The 22298-nt window shown below is 39.7% G+C and overlaps 1 protein-coding gene across 9 annotated transcripts in view; it reads right to left on the reverse strand.

Annotated features, from left to right (window-relative positions):
* Window positions 1-3063: 3063 nt before the first annotated feature.
* RAF1 (Raf-1 proto-oncogene, serine/threonine kinase) overlaps window positions 3064-22298 on the reverse strand; it is a 112500-nt gene continuing 93265 nt past the window's right edge. For 7 of the 9 annotated variants that reach the window (XM_061618109.1, XM_061618105.1, XM_061618107.1 and 4 more), the window contains 11 exons: window positions 21874-21933; window positions 20064-20091; window positions 19501-19625; window positions 18504-18621; window positions 13376-13460; window positions 11053-11229; window positions 10593-10639; window positions 9801-9919; window positions 8102-8233; window positions 6240-6374; window positions 3064-4188 (listed from right to left, as the gene is read on the reverse strand). In XM_061618109.1, coding sequence (XP_061474093.1) covers window positions 4048-4188; window positions 6240-6374; window positions 8102-8233; window positions 9801-9919; window positions 10593-10639; window positions 11053-11229; window positions 13376-13460; window positions 18504-18621; window positions 19501-19625; window positions 20064-20091; window positions 21874-21933 — 1167 coding nt within the window. In that variant the 3' untranslated portion in view covers window positions 3064-4047. The remainder of the gene's footprint in view (window positions 4189-6239; window positions 6375-8101; window positions 8234-9800; window positions 9920-10592; window positions 10640-11052; window positions 11230-13375; window positions 13461-18503; window positions 18622-19500; window positions 19626-20063; window positions 20092-21873; window positions 21934-22298) is intronic. The other 2 variants (XM_061618110.1, XM_061618113.1) reach the window with 1 other exon arrangement.

A 22298-nucleotide genomic window follows, 5' to 3' on the forward strand; every position in this document is an offset into this window, starting at 1 on the left:
AGAAGCCAATGCACTGAATGATTCTGCTCTAAGCATGACTACAGCTGCAATCCTACCTGGGAATAAGCCCCACTGAATTCAGGACTTACTAGTGAGTAGACATAGTTATGATTGCCCTGTAAATCTGAATCCAAGGTATTTTGGGGAGAGGGCAGAAATACACACTGAAAAGCTTCATTTCATGCACTGTATCTCAGCCATTCTTCACTGAATGCAGTAATGTTGGTGTAAAACACTGAAAAAGCCAGACTTCAAACTATACAATTGGTCTCATAACTATATAATACGTTCTTATTACAATGCTGGACAAGAACAAGGGCCAGCAGCAGAGACTAACAGCCTAATCCTATACAAAGTAAGAAATTGAAAATAAACAGGCTTAAATACATCTGACTCTACTTGGGATCAGAATGCAAGTCAAACGTCATCCTGTCCATTGTTTATCTCCCAAAATGAATCATGTAAGCCCTACAAGCACAAGACGCACTATTCAGCCATGAATACAACTCATCCAATATTTAGACACAGCATTTACTCATTTGAGTTATGATAGTGAGAGGTGCCAAGCATTCAAAGCCACTGCAGTACAGAGCTATTGTGCCATCCTAGTAAGTTTATTGTAGAGACAGCTTGAGCATGCACTAGAAAATATGAGTTCCAGGAAGGGTGGAAGTTCCTTGGAAAACAGGGATGCTTTTCAGGCACAGGAAGTCATTTCAGCTGCAGCTAATCAGGAGAACTGAACAGCTCAGCATACATAGTAAACGGCAAAGGCTTGTAAACAGCACATGGAAGGCAACTGCCAGTGTTTATGAGATGCAGAGAAACATTGACACAAAGCTACAAATGGAAGTCAGTCTTCCCATACCAGATGTTTACAGTATAAGGACAATGCAGTCGAAAGGTATAACTGAAAGAAGTGATGTAACCCAACTTAAAACCAGTTGAAACGTGCTATACCTCATTAATATTCAGTGGAAGTTTTACTAAAATTTTCCATTTAAAAATATTTGTTAGCAGGAGTGTGTGTGTATATACATCTACATACACACACACAAATAGGGTTTGCACAAGAAGTAGGATGGATACAGATGTCAAATCAGCTTTTACTTAAGCAGTGCAAACCAGAGAAACAACATTATTTACTATCATGTGAATTATCAGTTATAGCTCACTCTTAATCCCTGAGCAGTTTTAATTCATCATTACCACCTGAGTAAATAGCAGATTTTATGCATTAAAAAGAGAAAGAAAAAACAAGCCTGTTACATATGCATGTGCACTGGGGTCCTGCTGGGAGGAAGGGCGGGATATAAATCAAATAACAAATAAATAGTATACAACTTCATAGTGAGTTGCCCAACATGAAACGTTGTGCAAGATTAGTCAACTGGAGATTTTACAAAACTATATACATACGCACAAGGGTGTATGTGTGTGTTCATGTGTACACATACATACTCTCTCATTCATACAGTTATTACACACATAGGATCGTTACACGGCAATCCTTTTAAAAAGCAACATAGGTAACATTACTATATATAGTTTAAACCCTGTCCCAAAGAACCTCCCCAGATTAAACTTCTAGGCTAAAGCCACATAATGAGTCATCTAAGGGCTAAACTACATGTCTGTTTCTTTTAGCATCAACGGGATAGGCTAATAATTTTCAGGAATTCAGCAGGTGTAGATTTCCCCCAAGTGTAAATACTAGCACTGAGAGGAATGGGTTGCATTTCCCTCCACACTTGCTGTGATCCCAGTAATTATCAACTGTCCACCCAGTTGCTACTATTAAGCATTTTTAAAACAGAGTTAAATGCAAATATGCATTTAATGACATCTCTAGGTTGGCCCTCAGGCAATCACAGTAATCCCATGTGGAACTAGATAGGAAGTATTAAGTTCCTCAGCAACTACTAGTTTGGCTAGCTTAAAATTTTAGATTTTCTGGATATGTGCTGATTTGAGATCTAAATATATTTATGCAAAAGCAACCCACCACTGCAAAGACAGAGCAGACCTAGAAACCTACAAGGCAAGAGAAAGGCTAGAAAGGAAGCAAGAGGTACCTACTAGTCCAACCTGAGCCAACACTTTCTTCAAGAAAAGAGCCTATATTCTAGTGGATGGAGAGGAGAGCAACCCAGTACCTGAGCCTCTGAATGGCAGCACGCAGGAAGAAAGCAAGTTTATTCCAGAGGAAGAAAAAAAGGTTGTGAACACAAATAGGGAGGAACAAGGCCATATAAATTTGAAGTACAGGTAAACCAAAAAGCTTGTGAAAGTTAGGTATGTCCTATTATTAGGAAAGCCACCCGACAATAAATTGGTGATTATTCCATTGCTGAATATCCTGGCCAATCAAAATTCACTTAAATTTCTCACTTTGACTATGCCTGTGCTTCCGAGTCCCCTTCTCATGCAAGAATAGGTTTTCTTGTGGAAAACACTTTATACATAGGTTTATGGTATAGACAGTACAAAAATGTATGTTACTACAGATACCAACAGAAATTGGACCATTAAGTGATATCCATTTGCTTATTGGATCTATCTTGAAAACCTGGGTTACTATACTGCCAAGTGAAAGGCAAATTTTGAAAGGTTAGGAATTCTAAACATTACAGAAAGTTTAGATTCCAGCAGAATATTGTACAGTGGTAGCTGTTAAATATGAAAAATACCGGTCATCTGTTTCCCACCTATTAATCAAGCAGTAGCATTCTAACTACGTCACCAAGGGGTACTTAGCTGTGTCTGAAAGTTATGAATTTGCTCTGTATCACAACTAAAGATCTCAGAAAAGGATGCTGAAGCTACAATGCACATTCTTCAGAAAATACAATGTATGAGGAAATACACACTAAATAGCTCTAGAGTTGTTCTTTCCAAAATGGTGTTTTAGAGGGGAATTGCATCAGTATTTTTGCTTCCCCCCTCTTCCCAAAATATACATATGCATGCAGATTTTATGGATAGGATATCACAACTACAAAAACACACACTTATGAATAGGGTCCACAGACATCAACTTTGAAAAATCGGTTAATGACAAACTTAAGTTTAATTTATTTTATTAAAATAAGATAATCAGAAGAACCTGGGTTTACAATAAATGCTTTTCTCTCAGGAGCAATAAAAACAAAATTAAAACCCAAATCAGCAAGGGAAAACCTGTATATGCCAAGTTTCTTTATAGTGCATCTCAGAAAAGAGTTTCAAAACAGGCTTTTTTTTTGCAGAAATATATTGACAGCATTACTTATTTTGCCTCTTCTCCTCCCAAAAAACTATAGTTTCTCACTGGACTTTCACGGCGCTGCAAGAAACAAGTCCAAAGTACCCAATAAACTTCGTATGTTACTCTTAAGGTGATTGCAGCAATATTGTGCTAGCTTCTTTCTCTGGGCAGTACGAGTGACAATATATTTCTCGCCCTAAAATGAGCATTTTCTCCATGTGCAAAACCATTTGTGTTGACTTAATATTGGTGTCATCTTGAGAAATGCTTCGAAGGAGAAGCTTTCCGGAGCTGCATTTCCCTCTTCCTTTATGTCTTCTTTGTGGATGGCCATTTTAGTTAAAATCCCTCCAGCCTGAATGGCACAAAGTCTTAGGAGATCAGAAGAACAGCACCATCTGCATTGACTTTTCTCAAATGCTAAGCTATTATTTTGCAATAGAAAAATATCAGTTCATTCCGCAGAATGCAATACAGTCAAAACCTCAAAGCATCCTTTTCTTTCTTTCTTTTTTTTGCATGTGGGATAAAGTAAGGCTCAAGTGCATCTATAAAAAATAGTAATAGGACCTCTTGTATACAGTCTGTTAACTATTTCAACATGATAACCTGTAGAAAAAGGCAACGTGGAGTTTTTGTCCCTGTAGAATTAGAATGGTAGAAATTCATAGCAGCTCATTCTTAAAACTGGCATCCAGCTGAATCCCATGCTGGCTCTGCAATCATGTAGACTGAGGCATTCAAAGCACAACTGCTAGAACTGTTACTGGGGAGAGCAGTGGGCAGTGCCCACAGATCTCCTAGAATACAGGTAGCTTTGTCGAAGTCAATGTGCATGAATTTATGTCCTGTGTGTGAGTTGCACGATGCAGAGAAGGTTCTGAAGCACTTCGGTTGATTTTGGGTAGAGAATGCTGCAGCAATTCAATGGAGGACAATATCTAAAAGGAGGAGGGTGGGGAGGAAACAAAGGAAGGGATTACTGTTGGAGGATTCCAAATCCAGAAAGACTGTAGGTTCTGAATATTATCTATAGAGCAGCACCAGTGTACTTCACACTTTACAAAGCAACATAAGCAACAACAAAAACAGATCATTCTCCTGAGGAATTTGGAAACTAAATTTTAGCAGTGGGAGAGAGAGAGAAAAGCAAAGGCAGATGTAACATCTGGTAAATGTGAACAAAACGTAGGCTTAGTCTAAGATGGTAAAGAACGTACCTGATGGGCTGGCAATGTCCTTTAGAAAGTATACAAATCAATGTAATTTTAGAATATCACAAAAGTATTTCACTACATTAAACCTTGCCCAATTATTATAACGTGAGTTGCAGGCAGGAAGTATTAAATCAAGATTATTCGCTATTCCTTTTTTTCAGGCCCCTATATTGCTTGATATATAAAAATGAAGGGGGAATGTGCTCATTACTATGCCCGAGATTCTTATAAGCTAGAAATATAGAATACTTATAAGCAGGACTTCATAGGAGACCTGACAAAAATCTGCTTTTGAAAATGTATCCCTCGTACCATTTCCCAAAGTCAGACACAGGTGAGGGACAGGGGGAGGATGCTCCTCTGCTGAGAGAATCAGCTGAACTTTCCCCATGGCCTGTCCAATTTCTGTGCAAAACTATCTTCATTACTGACAACTATTCTCTTCCTAGGTCTGAAGAAGCTAGTGTAGCTTTTGTAGAAGTTCTTGTCAGCTCCACCTGCTTCCCTGTGACCATTTCCTGTTTATAAAATAAACAGTGGCAGGGTAGCTTTTGTTTTCCGCCTTATAAAAAACATGAATAGCTCATATTACACAGCCAAAGCAGAAAGCAATGTGCCGGCACAGCCTATTACCAGGAACTGGTGGGTAAAATAAGAACAGAAGAAGAGCCTGCTGGATGAGGCCAGTGGCCCAACTGTTCCAGCATCCTGTTCTCACAGTGACCAACCAGAGGCTGGAAGTTATAATACTATAACACAAATATATTGTTTTAAAATATGTTTACAATTTTAAAGTATAGCATCTCAAGGTTACTGAAGCATAGTAATGAAAAAAGGACATCACTAACTGGTCAAACTTTTCATTATTTCCTACTAACATTTTACTCTGTCTGAAGCAGGAAATATCAAGGAGCATAACATTCAGAATTTTAGGGTGTCTCAGTAAACAGATAAGCAGAGATACCTCTCTCTCTCTCTCTCTCTCTCTCTGGGAGTGAGTGAAGAGAGACAGAGGGATTAGACATACTATGCCTCTTCCCCCCCCCATGTCTGCCCCTCTCTCTCATATATATGGACATGTATGAAAAACAAGATTTATATTTGTCTATGTGTTTAATTAAACCTCATATCTATATAATATTATATAGATATGTGTCCATCTTGCCCCAAGGGGAGTGGAGAAACAACAGCAATGGCTTAGTAAGCTGCCAACATCCAGTTCCCAGTAGAAACAGCCTCTTCAATGACAGTCATTTGCCCTTTTTCTTTCATCATGTATTTTTTATCAATGCTTATTGTTTTAATAATTTTATGTAAACTACTCTGTGAGCTGCATCTTAAAAGTGCTTCATAAATACCTTAAATAAATAAATACATAGACAGTTATACATGTGTGTATGTGTGCGTGCACAGGGACATAGGCACATGTATGGCTATATGCACATATATGTATGTATCTGTCTCTCTCTCTCTAGATCACTACACAACACACACATTCAAATTGCTAATTCAGCTATGGAGCTCCCTTAGGCCAGTCATTCTCTTTTAGCTTGACCTACTTCACAGGGTTGTTGTGAAGATAAAATGCGAGTTGGAGGAAACATGGGATATAAACATAATAAAATAAAATAGGTGCCTATATTCTCTTCCCTGCATATTTAACATTACTTGTCCACTATTTTTCACTATTTCAACAACATTTTATCTTACTTTATTAAAACATACATACAAACATATTCATTTTGTAAAGCTCTAAAATCAAACTTAATTCTTACCTGCGGGAAGAGAGGCCTTTCTTCTCTAACTTTCTTCACACAATCTGCTACAAGTCTCTTCATAGCTTTGGGACAGTTTTTGTACAGTTTACTGAGATCTGGTGACGCATAACCACGGCCTACCATGAAAATGATCTAAGAACAGGCAAACAAATAAACTTTAGTAATCTGGACAGAGAGCATCTATATTGAAAATGTTTTTAATGCAAGCTATTCACTGTTTTCATGGAAATTTGGGGATGCAGATGTGCTGCTGTATGCGGTTTTAAGGGGGAAGGACCACAGCTCATCAGCGATACCAGGTAGGGTTAGGAAAAGACTCCCGTATGAAACAATGAAGAGCTCTGGCTAGATGGACCACTGGTCTGACTTTGCTTAAGAGAGCTTTTTTTAAATTGCCAGATACATTCTAGCCAACAAGGAAGATATACACATGGATGCTGCTTGCCAGATGGGAACCTCCTACAGACTGGATATGAATATGGATCTGCATTGTGTTACACAGGCCATTTTATCCATTTACTAAAAATCATATCACATGCCATTGTATCCTCTTCCACAGTGCTTTCAAAGTAGTTCACTTACAAGAAACAAGTATGTGCAACCTACTATTGCTGATCAGTTACTTCCATATGCATCCTGAAGAGAGAAGCCAGGCCCAAGTGCATCTGCCCCCCGCAATTACAATTGTTTGACAGAGATAGTGGGGTGCACTGTTAGCCACACCCTCACTATCCCATTCCTGTCGCACTCCAAGTGTTGGAAGGATAACTTCTGCATTAAGAAGCCTCTCTTTGTGGAGGAGGTTCCCTGCACAATTCAGAACCCTGATTTGTGCAGGCTTCTAAATCACACATGGAGCCTCCATGAATAGAGTAGACCTCCTTCCTTTTGTATGAGGATGACAGCAGGAGTTGCCAAGCAGTAGCCACCCTTTGCTATCCCAGATAAGAAGGGGAGGGGCTTCCTGGTTTAGCTGCGAAACCAGTCCCAGCTTTTTTACCAACTTGTTGCTGGGAGAGGACTGGGATCACCATGCAACTGTTGAAACAACCACCTTGCAGCTCCAAAGTTAGAAGGAAGTCTGTTCACCCAACATGCACACCAGAGGGTGGTGCCACACTTGCCATAGCAAACATATTTGCCGAAACCTGCCTGTTAGCTAGCACTGAGCACTCTTCAACTACTAGGCTTGTTAGAATCCCTGTGCTTTCCATTGTAGCATGTCCCATTGCTTTGACGTTCTGGGCACTTCCTTGCACCTAACATACACAGTGGTTTCCATCTCGATAGATGGGTTTAAGAAAGAATGAGGGCAGAAACGGAAGAGTTCCTAAGCAACACGTTTACCAATCCTTCCTTTCATCCTTAGGTTAAAGGCCCTCCTAACCCTCAGCCCAATCCTGGAGAAGGCACAGATCCCTGGAAACCAGCAGAACCTCTTAGAACACACAACCAAAATTTAGTTGAATAACCCAGACCTGTATCAAGTGTTAACTACATTGTTAATTCACTGTTCTAGAATTCCAACTCACCATTCTTAGCAGCCTGATGCTAACACATTCTGCACTAGTAAATATAGTTGGGGCACAGCATACATGGCGTTATGATGACATTTCAGTGTCAATGCAAACAGGTACCCTATGCAAAAGCTTTTACATGGGATGCCCCGACTATTAGATGCACACAAGCAAAGATCTACTTCTGCAGTTTGGCATCTTCACAGCTGACTGGTTGAGGTGCAATGTAATTACATGGGTCTTTGCTCCCTTACATTCTAGAGTAAATAAAGATACCCTGAAATAATGCGTATTTTCTCTCTAGAAATACAATGCATTGCATCAAAAATGAACATTTCTCACCTGGTCTCTATTGTTAATATGGGAATAGGGTAGCTCTCCTGTCATCAATTCATATAGTACTATTCCATAAGAATAGACATCCGACTGGAAACTAAATGGATTGCTATCCTGCATTCGAATCACTTCTGGTGCCTTTATGAACAGAAAAGAAAAGGAAATAGAAAAGCAGCAGAGTAAGAACTCATACTCAGGAAAAAAACAAAACCTGACCACATTATTGGCTATAATCAAAAATAAAGCCACTGAATTAAAAATATTTCCCCAAAACATTCAACTGGCCCTGAAAAGGCAATCTGGGAACACTGTTTAAAATGGATTAAATTATTTTTTATAAGAAATGAGTAAAGTCTTGATGCCACCCACCAGCACATGCTTTTGTATGATAACTGTATACAAAGCCATCACAGTCAATTTAAAATACAAGATGCTGCAAAATAACCAGAGGAGTTGGGGGCAGCAACAGTTCTGGAACACAGTATGTATACAACCCTCCCAAATCAGCATGAGAGACAAACTCGGTAGAATACTAGGATAACATTATAGGAATCGAATGGTAACATTAATGGTGCAATTCTCTGCCCCCTGGGAGAGCGTTTCAGGGGCCATATGATAGGTCAGATCTATTCCTCTGTTGGAGACAAAACTCTTAACATCAGAGAGGGAAATCCTATGTTGGATCCTCTGAAATCCTGGCCCAAACAACAATGGAAGGGCCAAAAAGGGTGTGTTGAAAGAGGTGTGCCAGGTACCGGCTTGGATCCAAAGGACACATACCACCAAACCAAGGAGAAATTTAGTCATGCTCCTGACAGAAGACAGAACAGGTAGACAGAATTACCTTCATATTTCACCACCACCACATTGCAGCCTCAGTTTCTTAAAAGTATAAGAAATTCATTGACCCAATTCAGACACAATAAGCAACTATGGTTTGTCATCACAAGAATAAGCCTGCACAAGTCAAACTTCCATGCCCTCCCCACCCACCATGGGCAAAGGAGATTAAGATCTTTATGAGTAATGGGAATCTGTGATTAATTCAAAAGCAAAAGCTTTTGATCTCCTTCTCCGACAGGTCAGGGGCAAATGAGCGAGCATGAGGTTCATACAAGCTAATTTTCATAATGACAAACCATAGTTAATGGTGACGTCTGAACCAGGCCCTTGGAACAAAGGACGTTTGTTTTAAAACCAATGTTTCCAAATATGGACATGGAAAGGCTGTGCCAAACCATAGACTTCTGTGGCAAGTACACACCTCTCCTTCAACTTGTATTGGTTCAAGCAGTATATATGCAGCATCCACCCACAATTTGTTCCTCTCCTATTAGAAAAAAACTTGTAACGCAAGCACTGATGTAGACCGTCTTCCAGAATACAGTAAAGAGCCATTCCTTCAGTGGAAAAGCAACACCTTAGCCCTCAGATATTAAAGCAGAGATGAGGAACTTTTGGCCTCCCAGATGTTGTTGGATTCCACCCCATTATCCCCAGCCAGCATAAGCAATGGTCAGGGGTGATAGAAACTGTAGCCCAGCAACAACTGGAGGGCCACAGGTTCCTAAACCCTGGATTAAAGGACAGGAAAAAGTTTTTCTGAATACGTTACCCATTAAAAAAAAAGTTAAGAGGAACATAATTAATGTTAGACCTGTAATTTCACCAGCTACAAGCAACAGCTCAGTTGTAAGTCACTTACCATCCAGAGAACAGATCCAGTAGGCTGTTCCACCTGTTGAGAACCACTCCATCTGGATTTGACTGTTGCCAACCCAAAGTCTCCAATCTTTACTGTACGGTCCTCATGAAGAAATATGTCTACATCACTCTTAAGGAACACACATGGACAGTTGTTTGAGTTACCAAGCACTATCATCCTTGCATCCAGGCCAGTGACTCCAGAAGACTGCCCATAGGGTTTATTTAATTAATGTGTTTGAAGTATTTTATAAAATATGTAACATTGAAAGGAAAGATGCCAGATCCATCCAAGTGCATCCTTCCTTATGCCATACCTCTCCCAGATTATATTACTCTCAGCACTGATCCTCTGTCTGCGGGCAAAAGGGAGATGCTTGAGTCCAGGCTGCTGCTTTTTTTAAGATCTCTGAATTCAAAATACACAATTTTTAAAATTATTAAATCTCAATGTATGAGCTGCAGTTTCCTATGGCCCCCTGTTCATAGAAAGCTCTGAAGGACATGGGGCTTTCCACACACAGGAACTGTGAAGAATGCCGACCACACCTTTTTTTAAAAAAGGAAAACTTATAATCAAATTATGTGTTTTGAATTTAGAGATCTTGAACACAACACAAATGTTCAACCCAGCTTTGTAAACAAGTGACAGCTAATGAATGCAGAAGTATCCATCAATGTTGCCATAACTAGCAGGTCTTGATCTCACCTAATCACCAGAACAAGAGACCCTTTTCCTTATTGATAAAATTATTACAGGCCACCAGAATTCCACCAAGTAAGGAAAGGATACTATTTGATTTCATATCTCTGTGTATTATATTCTTCGCATGCAAATAGCTGTAAACAGAATTTGATAAATGAAAATGTGAACTTATTTACAAGTCAATAATCAAAATACAAAGCAACAATCTACATCTATAGTCAAACATAAACAGATTATCATTTCTGCAGTAGTTATCTATTGTAGCTAGAAAGCTCTTATTTTATCCATTCAGAATTGGACAGTGCTATTTTTGTAAATCTAGGTATCTTTGTAACCTCTATTTTCTCTGGAAAATTGCCCAATGTTGTTTACATTTCACATTTTGCAGAAACAGACAATCGAGGTCTCCCTGGAACCAATACAACATTGAATTGATTTTCTCTAGAACTATTTCGCGTTTGGAGCAGTCAACACCACTTCTACAGCTGCAATGATACCCCACCCCCCATCCTTTACTCAGCAACTTCTGCCATTGCAGCTTACTCACTCCATTCCTTGTGCTGTCTGTCTTGCAATATCAATACGTTGTAACATCTGAAACTTGGTCTCCTGGACATGCAGGTGTTTATACAGACTGCTTCCTTCACACCACTGTGTGACAATAGCCAGATTATCCTTAGTCATGTAGCCCATGAATAGCAAAATATTAACATGTCGGGTTTTCCTAGCAGAAACAAATAAGAATGAACATTTTCAATTGATTTCTTAAATACCTTGATAGTCACCAAGATGTTGGGTTTTAACTGTTAAATGCTGAGAACCAAAGAACACTCTGACACAGTTACACAACCCTCATTGTCAAATATTGACATGTAAGTTAATTAGTTCAACTGGACTTCCCACAAAAGCTTTTAATACCATCATCTTCCTGGATCACCTGAAAGAAACGGGGGCAGTTTTGCAGTAGCTCCATTCATTTATGGAGTGTAGGACCAGGCAGTGGTGCTGGGGTACTGCTGCTTAATCCCTTCTGGACTTTTACTCCTGAATGGACAGCTAGTAGCTGTGGCCAGGATGATCTTTGCTGAGTTTCAGCTGGTGCCCCCAGGTATTACTTTTTCTGGACAAGGCTGATCTTTTTTAGAACATTTATAAACCACTTAATTTTTTTAAAAAGTCTCTTAAGTGGTGTACAAGTTACCAATATCATTACACAAAAATTCAACATAAAGCCAATAATTCAGTAATACAACAGCATATAAAAATAAAAATGGGAATTCATACAGAAAAAAAATAGTCTGATCTTATGGATCATGGAAAGCCTGGGCAAAAATGATTGCTACTTCATATATGGCAGAGCAAAGGCCATTCCATATTAGAGGTGCAACAACGGAAAATGGGAGTCACTGCCCTGTAACATTCTGTAGGATGGGGTACCAGGTGTAGAATTTCCTCAGTTAATCTAAATGACCTTACAGGACTACACAGGGGCAAGTGATCTTTCAGATCTTGCCCCAATTACACATGCCTGATCACGATCACATTGTGAATCACTGTGAACAGTTATACATGGAGCTGACAAGTGCCCAGAACTCTCAACTGGTACAAGGCTGCTAACAGGAGCTCAGAACTTTGACCATATCATGACAGCCTTATATCAACTGCAGTGGTTCCCGGTTAAAGCAGAGATGGAGTAACCCTTTTCTTTTAAAAACTGTGTTGCCTCAGAGGGAATTTGTCAAGGGCTAAATGCCACTGATGGTCAGGGCCAGATCCAAAACTAGGTGTGGCTTTTTATCTGATACCACCTTCTCTCCCCCACCATCATCCTCAAAATTCCCTTTCCCCTCCCTCCCAACCTCCTCCCCCCACCTTCATGAAATTAGTCCACATGCTACATGCAGCCCTCAGGCCACAGGTTCCCATCCTTATTTAACTTTAAGGACCTAAACCAGTTTGGTCCTGGGCAGGTTACAAAATCTAAAATACAGTATTACTTTCTGTAATAGACTCTCTGTAGGGCCTTTCCTATCACACCTCCAGATTTTGAACTCACCACAAAGGAACTTCAGCTATCCATCTTACTAAGTGTGTTTAGGAAGCAGCTCTAAAGAATTTTGTTTGAGTTCACTTTTTATGGAGTTGCTCACTGATGATTTTTTTTACTGGTGTCTGGTTTTTATGTGATACAGCTTTTACACTGTAATTTTTTGTGTGTGGTTTAGTTACTGTTTTATTATATTTGTAAGTCATTCTGAAGGCCTAATCTCAGGTGAGAAATACATTATTTTATTGATAAATAAATATATCCCAATACAATTATTGGAAAACAAAGAAGCAGGGTGCCTGAGGCAAAGAGCAAGATGGTACCACCTTCCCATTCCACATACAGAAGCTGACTGGACTGACACATGAATCTTACTTTGACCCTGGTAAAATGATAGTGTCTTCCACTGCATCTAAATCAGTAGGGTACTTCAGAGAAGCCAAGACAGGCTATGTGACATATGCAGCTCTGTCCTCCAAAAGATGGGAATGGTGGTGGTGGTGCCTTAGGAGGAAGTCAAGAGGCTGCTGCCCTACATCTGCCATCTGTGGCGGTTGCCTTATTTTGCTTGACAAGCACCTATTATAGTTCCAACAACCTAAGCATCATAAGTCTAACATACTGAATATTCCTGCCTTAGGATGGTCTACAATAAGATGTGGTATAAAGTCTGGTAAGTCTTCCAATTTTGTTTAGTTTACTATCTTTATGATGACACCACACAAAGACTTCTACTGAAAACTCAGTGAGCCTATGCATTTTTGACATAGTCATCTTAATAAAATGATTCAAGAAGTATTTTAAAGTTACAGTGTTGGTTTACCTTAGTACAGCCACTTCATTTCTGAAGGCCTGAAACTGTTCTGGAGTTGGATCTACAACCTTTAATATCTTTACTGCTACATCTCCTGCAAACATGATATAATAATTATCACACATAATGCCAAAAATCTTGCAATAATGACATGCAGAACATTGATGTCTGTACGCAAAACATGTACAGGGAGGGATCAGAGATTCAGTAGCATGCTCTCCATGCAGGAAGGTTCAGACCCTGCCATCTCCAGTTTAAAGGAACTCCAATAGCTAGAACTCTGCCCAAAACCTTGGAAGTACACTGCCAGTCAGAGTAGACAATATTGGACTATATCAGGCCAAACCAGCACCCGCAGGCACAATGGTACCCATGAAGGCCTTCAGTGGTATTCCCAGGATGTACCATAATCCCCAGATTCCCAGCTTTCATTTTTTAAAAAAGAAAGAACCAAGGTTCTAGCATTTTTAGAATGTGAGATACGAGCCAAAACAAGGATACAACTCTTCTCAATTTTTGTCTGATTAGCCTGCTCCACCCCTTCGGTGTTTTACTTCCCACACACCCCAGAAAAGTCAATTGTTGTTATTAGTTATTATTATATTTCTATCTTGACCTTCTTTGGGAGGAAGAGTGAGATATAAATAAATGTAATAAATAAATAATTCCCAAAGAAACCCAGGGCAGTATGCAACAAGACAGCAAAACAATAGAATTTCAAAAAAAATGAGAACATTATCTTAAAAACAGTCACATGTCCTCAAAGCGAATAATTTCAAGGTTGCCAGGAATAGTATATTTCAGCCATCAAATGTCTGGATGAACAGAAATGCTTTTAAATTACTTCTGAATGCCTATAACTATAACTTTTTTTACTATGATATATTGTATTTTATCTTGTTTGTTCACCGCCCTGAGAGCTATTCTGCTAAGGGCGGTATATAAATTGAAATAATAAAATAAAATAAATAAATATAACGAGAGAGATGAGAACTACTAACGAGAAGGCCTTGTTACAGGTCAGCACCACCGGGCACCACCACCTACAGGGCATCCCCTGTCAATCATAAGGCCCGAGATGTTTAGTATTGGAGGAGGCACTCTTTTTGGTACTTGGGTCCAAAGTCATTTAAAGCTTTGTATGCTAGTACTAAGAATCTGAATTGGGCCCAGTATCTCATTGACAGCCAATGCAACACTTTCAGGACCAGTGACACATGATCCCACTGAGATGCCCCACTCACCAACCTCGCAGTTGTATTCTCCAATGGCTGGACTGTCTTCAAAGGCAGCACCACAAAGAGCATACCACAGTAGTCAAGTCAGAAGGTCACTAGAGTATGGACAACTGAGGCCAGGCCATCCCAGTCCACAAATAGTTCCACAAGCCCAAAAGCCCTTTGAGATGGTGTGTAGCATCAACCTCCATCCTAATTATCCTACAGCATACCAGGGAACTCTCTAAACAGCTACCCCATGGCACAGAGGTCTGTTCAAAGAAAAGTAGTAGGGTATGCCACAAGGCATGCCCAAACAGTTGGGTACACTAAGGAGTTATATGAATCCTGGTCACTGCCTTCACTCGTATTCCTACAAATACTTTCAGCCTTGAAAGGCTCACATACCAATTTCCTATCCACTGTACCACAGGCACTTCTCCCTTATTAGAACAATGGAATGGATGTTTCAAAGCATAATTTGGTATAAACATGAAAACATGGAAGTGTTGTTCCTACACAGTTTTGCTCACCATGGCAAATGTGGTGTTTGCTTTCAAATGAGCATGGTGCGTGCCTTGTCTTTCTTCAAATTTCTAAACTGCAAACGAGGGAGGATATTGTTCTAGCAGTTGAGCAGTGATTCCCATCACCGCCCTAGTTCCAAGGCTGGAAAGAAGGCTGGGGATTGTTTGGCAGCTGCATGGCTAAGGTACATGGAAAGCCTTGGCCACAAAAGGCTAAACTGGAACCCCCTTCCCGTCTTTCCTGCTTTGGATCAGGAAGGACAGGTGAGATAGCGTTTAACACCAATGCCTGAAGGTGTTGAAGGGCATCTTCAAGCAGTTGCATTCAACTTGCCTCTTTTTCCACCAGCCTTTCCTTTGGGAAAGGCAGGAGGGATGGGGAGAGGCTTCCAATGAAAGGCACTGGGGGGGGCAGCCAAAATGTGTAGGCCCGTGACATACTGATGTGAAGAATTAAAAAGTTACAGTAAAAATTAACTTTTCTTCAAACCACTGCACCATTCCTTGGAAAACTATTCACCCGCATCTAAAAAAAACCTTATGGCCCACATTTGTATAACCAGCACAATGCTTACCGATCAAAAATTATAACAAACTTGTATTATAGTAAAATACAACAAAAGGATTAAGATAAATTACTCTTTCACAACTGGATGAAATCAAATGAGAGCATCTACAGTGAGTCTCAAACAGAACAGCTAATAAGCAGGAAGAGAACTGCAAGTTTCTTGACTTGCAAGCGGCAAGTGGCAACTCTGACCATTCACCTAGATATCACCTTGTACTGCACCCGCTAATCATGATCATTTAACTCCAGCATTAAAAAAGCTCAGCTTTACTTATTTTTTCATCAACAGATTCTGAAGCCAAAACAAGGTAAAAGCAATGAGTTAAAGAAAAAAATTAATTGCAGCTGAAGGTATTTCCACTCCATAACTCAAGAAATAAAACATTGACCCAGAATTATACATATTCAAACACCATCTTGCCTTTCTTATATATAATACCGTTTTTCTCAGTGTAGAAGTGATCACAGGCCTCAAAGCACCTATGGTCAGTGCAGATGCAATGCTAGATTGGCTGTTAGTTAAGGTGAACAAGAATGGGCCATAGTTCATTTGTTCCCTTCCCTAAACCCTTCTCCGTGTACTCATGAGCAACCTCTAGCCCTTTCTGGCCTAATTTGGCATTACATCCAATCAACATTCTCCTACTTAAATAGAAATTAACGTACATTCTGAATGTACGTTTTAGAACCCTGGAATAATTAACTAAGCTAAATTTAATGTTGATCAGATGCAGCTCTAAACTGGGGTTAAGCCAAGGAGAGGGGTTGTGAATTAAAGAGAAGACTAGCAGCATGTTAATGGCCAGCTAGTGTGATGTTTGCACTCGTCCCACATGTAGCTTTCTTGCAGTGTACCGTTTCAACTTGCATAGGGAGCCCAATGTAAATATTCCATACCTTTCTCAAGTGGCTCTTTCTGGGCTGCTTGCATTTTTCAATTCCACATTGTAACCAATGCTCTTTGTTAGTATTTTCTTGCCTATGCCTTGTTTGAATTTTTCCACTATAAATCCTGTGATTAATGACTTAAATAGATGTGAAGCTAGGAGTTGTGTGCGACATGAAGCAGCAATGAGTCAAGCATTATAGGCAGACATTGCTGATCTTTGTTGCTTTATTTCAAGTAACAGGGACATTGTCACATGCATTGAGAAGCATTAAAGAAATGCTGCTAACAGACTCCTGCAGTGGCAGTGAGCAGTATGATTTGCTAATGGGTTGACATTTGCAAGGCAAATTCACACCTGCAAGTAAAGAGCCATTGGGATTCTCCTCCTCACCACTTCTTGCAGAATATCAGGACACTAAAGCTGCCTGAGACTGGCCATTTCTCATCAAAATGAAAGCATTTCTGTTAATGTTACCTTTTTAAGCAAATCTGGAGTTCAGTTTAATTAGCATACCTTAACATTTGTTTCCAGATCTTATTTTAGAAAACCTACAATGAAATTTGTTTCCTTCATAATTCAGTATTTGTTCATCTAACGTTATGGTACAGGTAATGTTTACTATATTCTTGCAGTCATATACAGGCACACTAATTAGAAATGAGTAAGTGGAAAACTGAAATCATCTGAATCTAATATAAAAATATGAACTGTTGTCAGGCCAGTTCCTATTGTGGGGAAACTGGTAATTTTCTTAAAAGGTACCATTTTAGATAGTGTGTTTCTCTCTCCCTTCTTGGCCAGCAGGTTTCACATGAACAATAAATAATAATAATAAATAATAAAATTTTATTTTTGAGTCGCCTATCTGGCCGAATTAACGGCCACTCTAGGCGACGTACAATAACAAGATAAAATACAATATAAAACCATAACAACGTTCAATAATTAAGCTACCCACTCTTACATGTAATCAGCAGTACTCTCACTGTCTGTTCCAGGTTTTGAGGGACTCCTGGCAAGATGCCTTCAAAAGACCCACATCCTTCCCAATGATTATGACATATATTCCCAGCCATTTTCCCCATGCTCTCTATTCTCATCTTTAGACATTAGAAGAGAAAAGTAACAGGCAAAGCAATCCCAAGGATGGAGGTACTATTATCACCTTTAAAAACAGTTTTAAATACACAAATGTACCCCACTGTAGTGACCTCTGCACCTAGTCATAAGATCTTGCTTTAGTTTATTCCTACTTACAGAGCAATCCAAATGCTGGAGAGCAGGTGGAAGGGGGGCAGGTGGAGGAGGAGCTGGCACACAAGCTGGCCGGGAAGCACCAGCTCCCATGAATCGGCCTCCCGAGGAGTAAGTGCTCCCTGTAGAGGCCCATTACAATTTTTTACTGGGACAGTTTCCTGGAGAATCAGGACCTGGGGGAGGGCTCCAAACGCAAGGAGAATCTTGCACAAGTTCACCCACCCAGCGGCTGCCCCACCAACCCATGGAATGCCCCTTTTTCAGGGCTTCCACAGGCCCTCCATCTGCTGGGCTGGCTGTCCCTGGCATACTTCCAGCAACGCCAGAAGGCTCCTGGCGGCGCTGCAGCTCAGCCGCAGCAGAGGGCTGTTCCCAGTGGAGTCTGGCAATGCCGGCAGTCAGCCAGCACAGCTGGGAGGGTGTGGCATCCAACTCTCCCCAACCCAGCAGAAAGGTAAATTGGATTACACCCTTAAAATAACAAGAAGAAACACAATGCCTCTTATGCAGTTTACCACTTTGCCAGATATATAATTACAAGATCAATTTTTAGTACATATCTATGAATTAGAAATACTAAACATGCATACAGGGCCCAAAACTCTATTTTTTTACTATGTTAGGCAATTTTAATATTGGTATCTTAGATTAATGGTGACAGAAATGCTGGACACTTACCATGCCACTTGCCCTTGTAAACAGTCCCAAAGGAACCTGACCCTACCCTGGTAGAGAGCATAACTTCACTTGCTTCTATTTCCCAGTAATAACTTGAATCTCTCTGTCCACGAGGTCTCTGGAAAGCAAGTAAATATTTACAATACAGATAAGATGGCCTGAAAACCAACTTTTACAGGTTCAGATTAAAGCTTGCATCAAGTATGTTTCATGTTATTTAGAAATAATCTAGATCTGACTATGCAATGCACTAATACGTACAGTTACAACACAGATTTAACAAAATGTCAACAGGAAAGATGTGTAAGAAAAATAAGGATTGAACAATCATCTGGGTATTCAAATGTTTGTTGTACAACTGGAAAGTAAGATATGCCATAGCTTCAGTCTCAATAACATTTTTCTATTTAATGACGATCAGATTTCTCTCTTACACAAATGTTTATATTTTTATCTCCATGTTTCTAATACTTCCAATGCCAAGCAGAGTAGTGCTTATCAGCTGTACCTGAACAAAGTCAGGAATCATGCCTTTTTAATGGTTCAAGAGGCTAATGTAAAGACCAGGATGCTGGGTCTTGGGTCCAAGATGCCCAATTATACTGCAAACTGTAGACCGGGGTGGGGACCTGGTAGCCCTCCAGAAGTTGCTAGACTCCAATTCTTATCAGCCCTAGGCAGCATGGCCAACAGTCAGGAATGAAGGAAACATCTGGGAGGGCTGTAGATTTGTCTGCTGTAGACTTTTCCCTGTTTAGGATCAGGGTGCCAATCAGATATGGTGAATGTATTAGTGAAGAATAAGAAATAATGGTGACAAGCTCTTAGCTTCTTTTAGAACTCACAGGCTATTCAGCTATAACAGAAAGAATAAAAAATGTTTCTCCCAATTAACAATATGAAAATCAGTCACATATTCAATTACAAACTTTTATCAATTTAATAGTTATATTGTATTCTCTAAATGTTACCTAATAATAAATATTTTTATACTTACAATTTTTTTTTCTTGTGCATTAGATGCAGTAGCTCTCTCTCTCTGGGCTGGAACTGGTGTCTTAGGCTGAGACCATCCTGTTGGGCTTGTGTTGTTGGGGCTTCCAGATATAGCAGAGGGTGATGCTTCATGTGTTTAAAGAAAAAGGAAACAGACACTTATTAATATTATAGAACTCCTGTGTAAGAGGCAAGAAACAATGTAAAAACTGGTATGAAGCCATGTTGTGTAAAGACTAGCCATTTGTGTAGTTTGCTGCATAAATGATGTTCTGTGCTCTGGTTGCATAGTCATTCTAACATGAACACTTTCTATGTAGAAAGTTTTGTAATATAAATCATCATAGTTCAGTAGTAGAGCACATGTTTTGTATACAGAATATCCCAGGTTTCATCCCTGGCATTTCCAGGGAGGACTAGGAAAGAGCCTTGCCTGAAACCCTAGAGAGCCGCTGTCAGAGTATACAAAACAGGGCTAGTTGGACAAATGATCTGATGCTGCATAAGGCAGCTTCCTATGTTGCCCTCCCAGTATTCCATATCTTATTTCAGTTAAACACTCACCAGATTCACTATGACTACGTATTGCATCCTGAAACAAAGAGAACAGGTATCAATACTTCAGTATAATTTCTCTGGCAAACAGAATAGATCAGAAACTCTCTATGATGAGAAACTGACTCAGCAGCTTTGATCAAAATATTTGGGGGTGGGGAAGTAGGCCATTTTAAAACACAAGCAATCCTAATGATTATTTGCAGAACTAGTTTTCAAGATCAAGTTGTCCAATTAATTCCTGAAGTTTTAAAAGTTAACATTCCATGAAAGGCCACCATTATCCAACAAAGTTAGTCGCGTACAAGGTATTTCACATAATCTACTACCTGTAGAGCAAGTGCATTTCCATATGGACAGATCACTGTATTTAAACACAGCAAGGAACTGAATTTGTAAAAGTTTCAGGTGAGTGGAAATCCACATGGCCCCCACTGTACCACTGCTGCAACTGAGCTCATTTCTCCTTCCATCACTTCATGCCATACATGCCACAGCTTCAATATAAGACCTTTTGAAAAGTTTCCCATTTGTCTAATAGCATCCAAGGTACATGCCCAAATACTTCACAAAGCAAAACCCAAAGTCAAAAGAAAGGCCAGAGAATAGCCTGAAGGCACATAATGCAGTTTTTCTGCTGAAGCTGAATAGGTCTGAGCCTGACCCTAAGGATTATCTGGAAATATTGAGTTATTCAGAGCACTTTGAAGGAAAAAGGGGTATAAGCATGATCAATAAAGCAAAAGTAAGGAAGATTCACACCAACTTCTAGTCAAGCCAGAAAACACACTTGGCAGCACTGTATAAGAACCAAATGTAGAAGTCTAGCACTGTGAGAATTACACATTACCTTTCATTCTAATGAGGTTCACATTTGGAAAAGGGAAATTGGGAACAGTTTCAGGAATCTCAAGAATAGTGTGTGCAAGTACACGTGTGTGAACAAGAGAAGTGGGGTGATGGCCGTTTTGTCTTCTACTTTCTGCCACATAAAATCCTGCTCCAGCGAGTCTCCTGACCTTCAGAAGCAGCTCTTCTGGGACACAAGTGGCTGAAGAGGGCAGGGAGGAGGCTGGAAAAGCCCCAGTGCACATGGGGCACACAGACCGTTAAATCCCTGCCAGTTAAGTTTAAATCTGGACTTGACAGCAACTTGCTGTGACGTGCATGTGGCCAGAAAGGCACCAATTGCCCTCCAGTTCTTTAAAACAAGCCAAATCCTTGTTTTAATAATCCAAACCCTGAATGTCTAAGAAAAAGCATTCACTATATTTCAAGGTTTTTCCATTTTAACTTGAATAAAGTACTTATTTCCACTGGGCAAAGCATTCCGCAGTACTGCTTCTGAGCTTTCTTCTATAATCATAAGATTTCATTTACTGAAATCTTGCTTTATATAAAACTAAATTATCCTGATGTCTATATAACGTCTTGGTAAGAATGCACGATAACTCAGCAATCTTAGGAAACAGTCTAAGGAATGACGTTTCTGGGAATAAAAAGATTGAACCAATATGCCCACTTACCATTTGAACATACAACCAAACCCTTAAGGGCTTGGTTTACTCCAAGGTTTATTCCAGAAGTTATGGATTTTGCTCTGTGCTACTGAAAAACTTGTTTGTGTAACCAATATTCTATTTGATATTACTAACTCTAAATTTTAGTATTAGAACTAAACAAACATGCCACACTGGTATTTCTAAATGGAACTATTAAGCTGAAGTTACATTATGCCATGTTAACTCACACTAATTTGGCCAACTGTTTTAGCAATCCTGTTAATTGAAGAAAGCAAAGGCATCCAGATGATACCTACTCTTCCCCTTAAACAGAATCGTCTGCACCAGGACCTGGGAGAAGCATTCAGGCTGTTATTCTAATTCAAAGCAATGAGAAATAAGAAGAGAACAGAAGGAGTAGTAAAAAAATAGTTTTCAAGCTGCTAAAAAGGAAAGTACTACAGAAGACAACTTGAAAGAAAAGTGAGTTAACACATTAGCTCTGTGTATGTTACTTTATCTAGGAAACGCAGGTTAAAACTGAAGAATGCTCATTAACAATAATTAAAGTTAAGCAGGCAGACATTCCACCAACCGTGAAATATCCTCCAGGAAAGGTTTTCTAAATTATTTTTCCCCACCCCTTCAAAACTGGACAGTATTCCAGTTCTGCCACAAACAGACTCAATGAGAAAAGAATTGTTCAAGAGGGGCTAGAAAACTCTAACCTCTACAAGGCAGA

Source organism: Rhineura floridana, chromosome 3, assembly GCF_030035675.1.
Source record: "Rhineura floridana isolate rRhiFlo1 chromosome 3, rRhiFlo1.hap2, whole genome shotgun sequence".
NCBI classification, from domain to species: domain Eukaryota; kingdom Metazoa; phylum Chordata; class Lepidosauria; order Squamata; family Rhineuridae; genus Rhineura; species Rhineura floridana.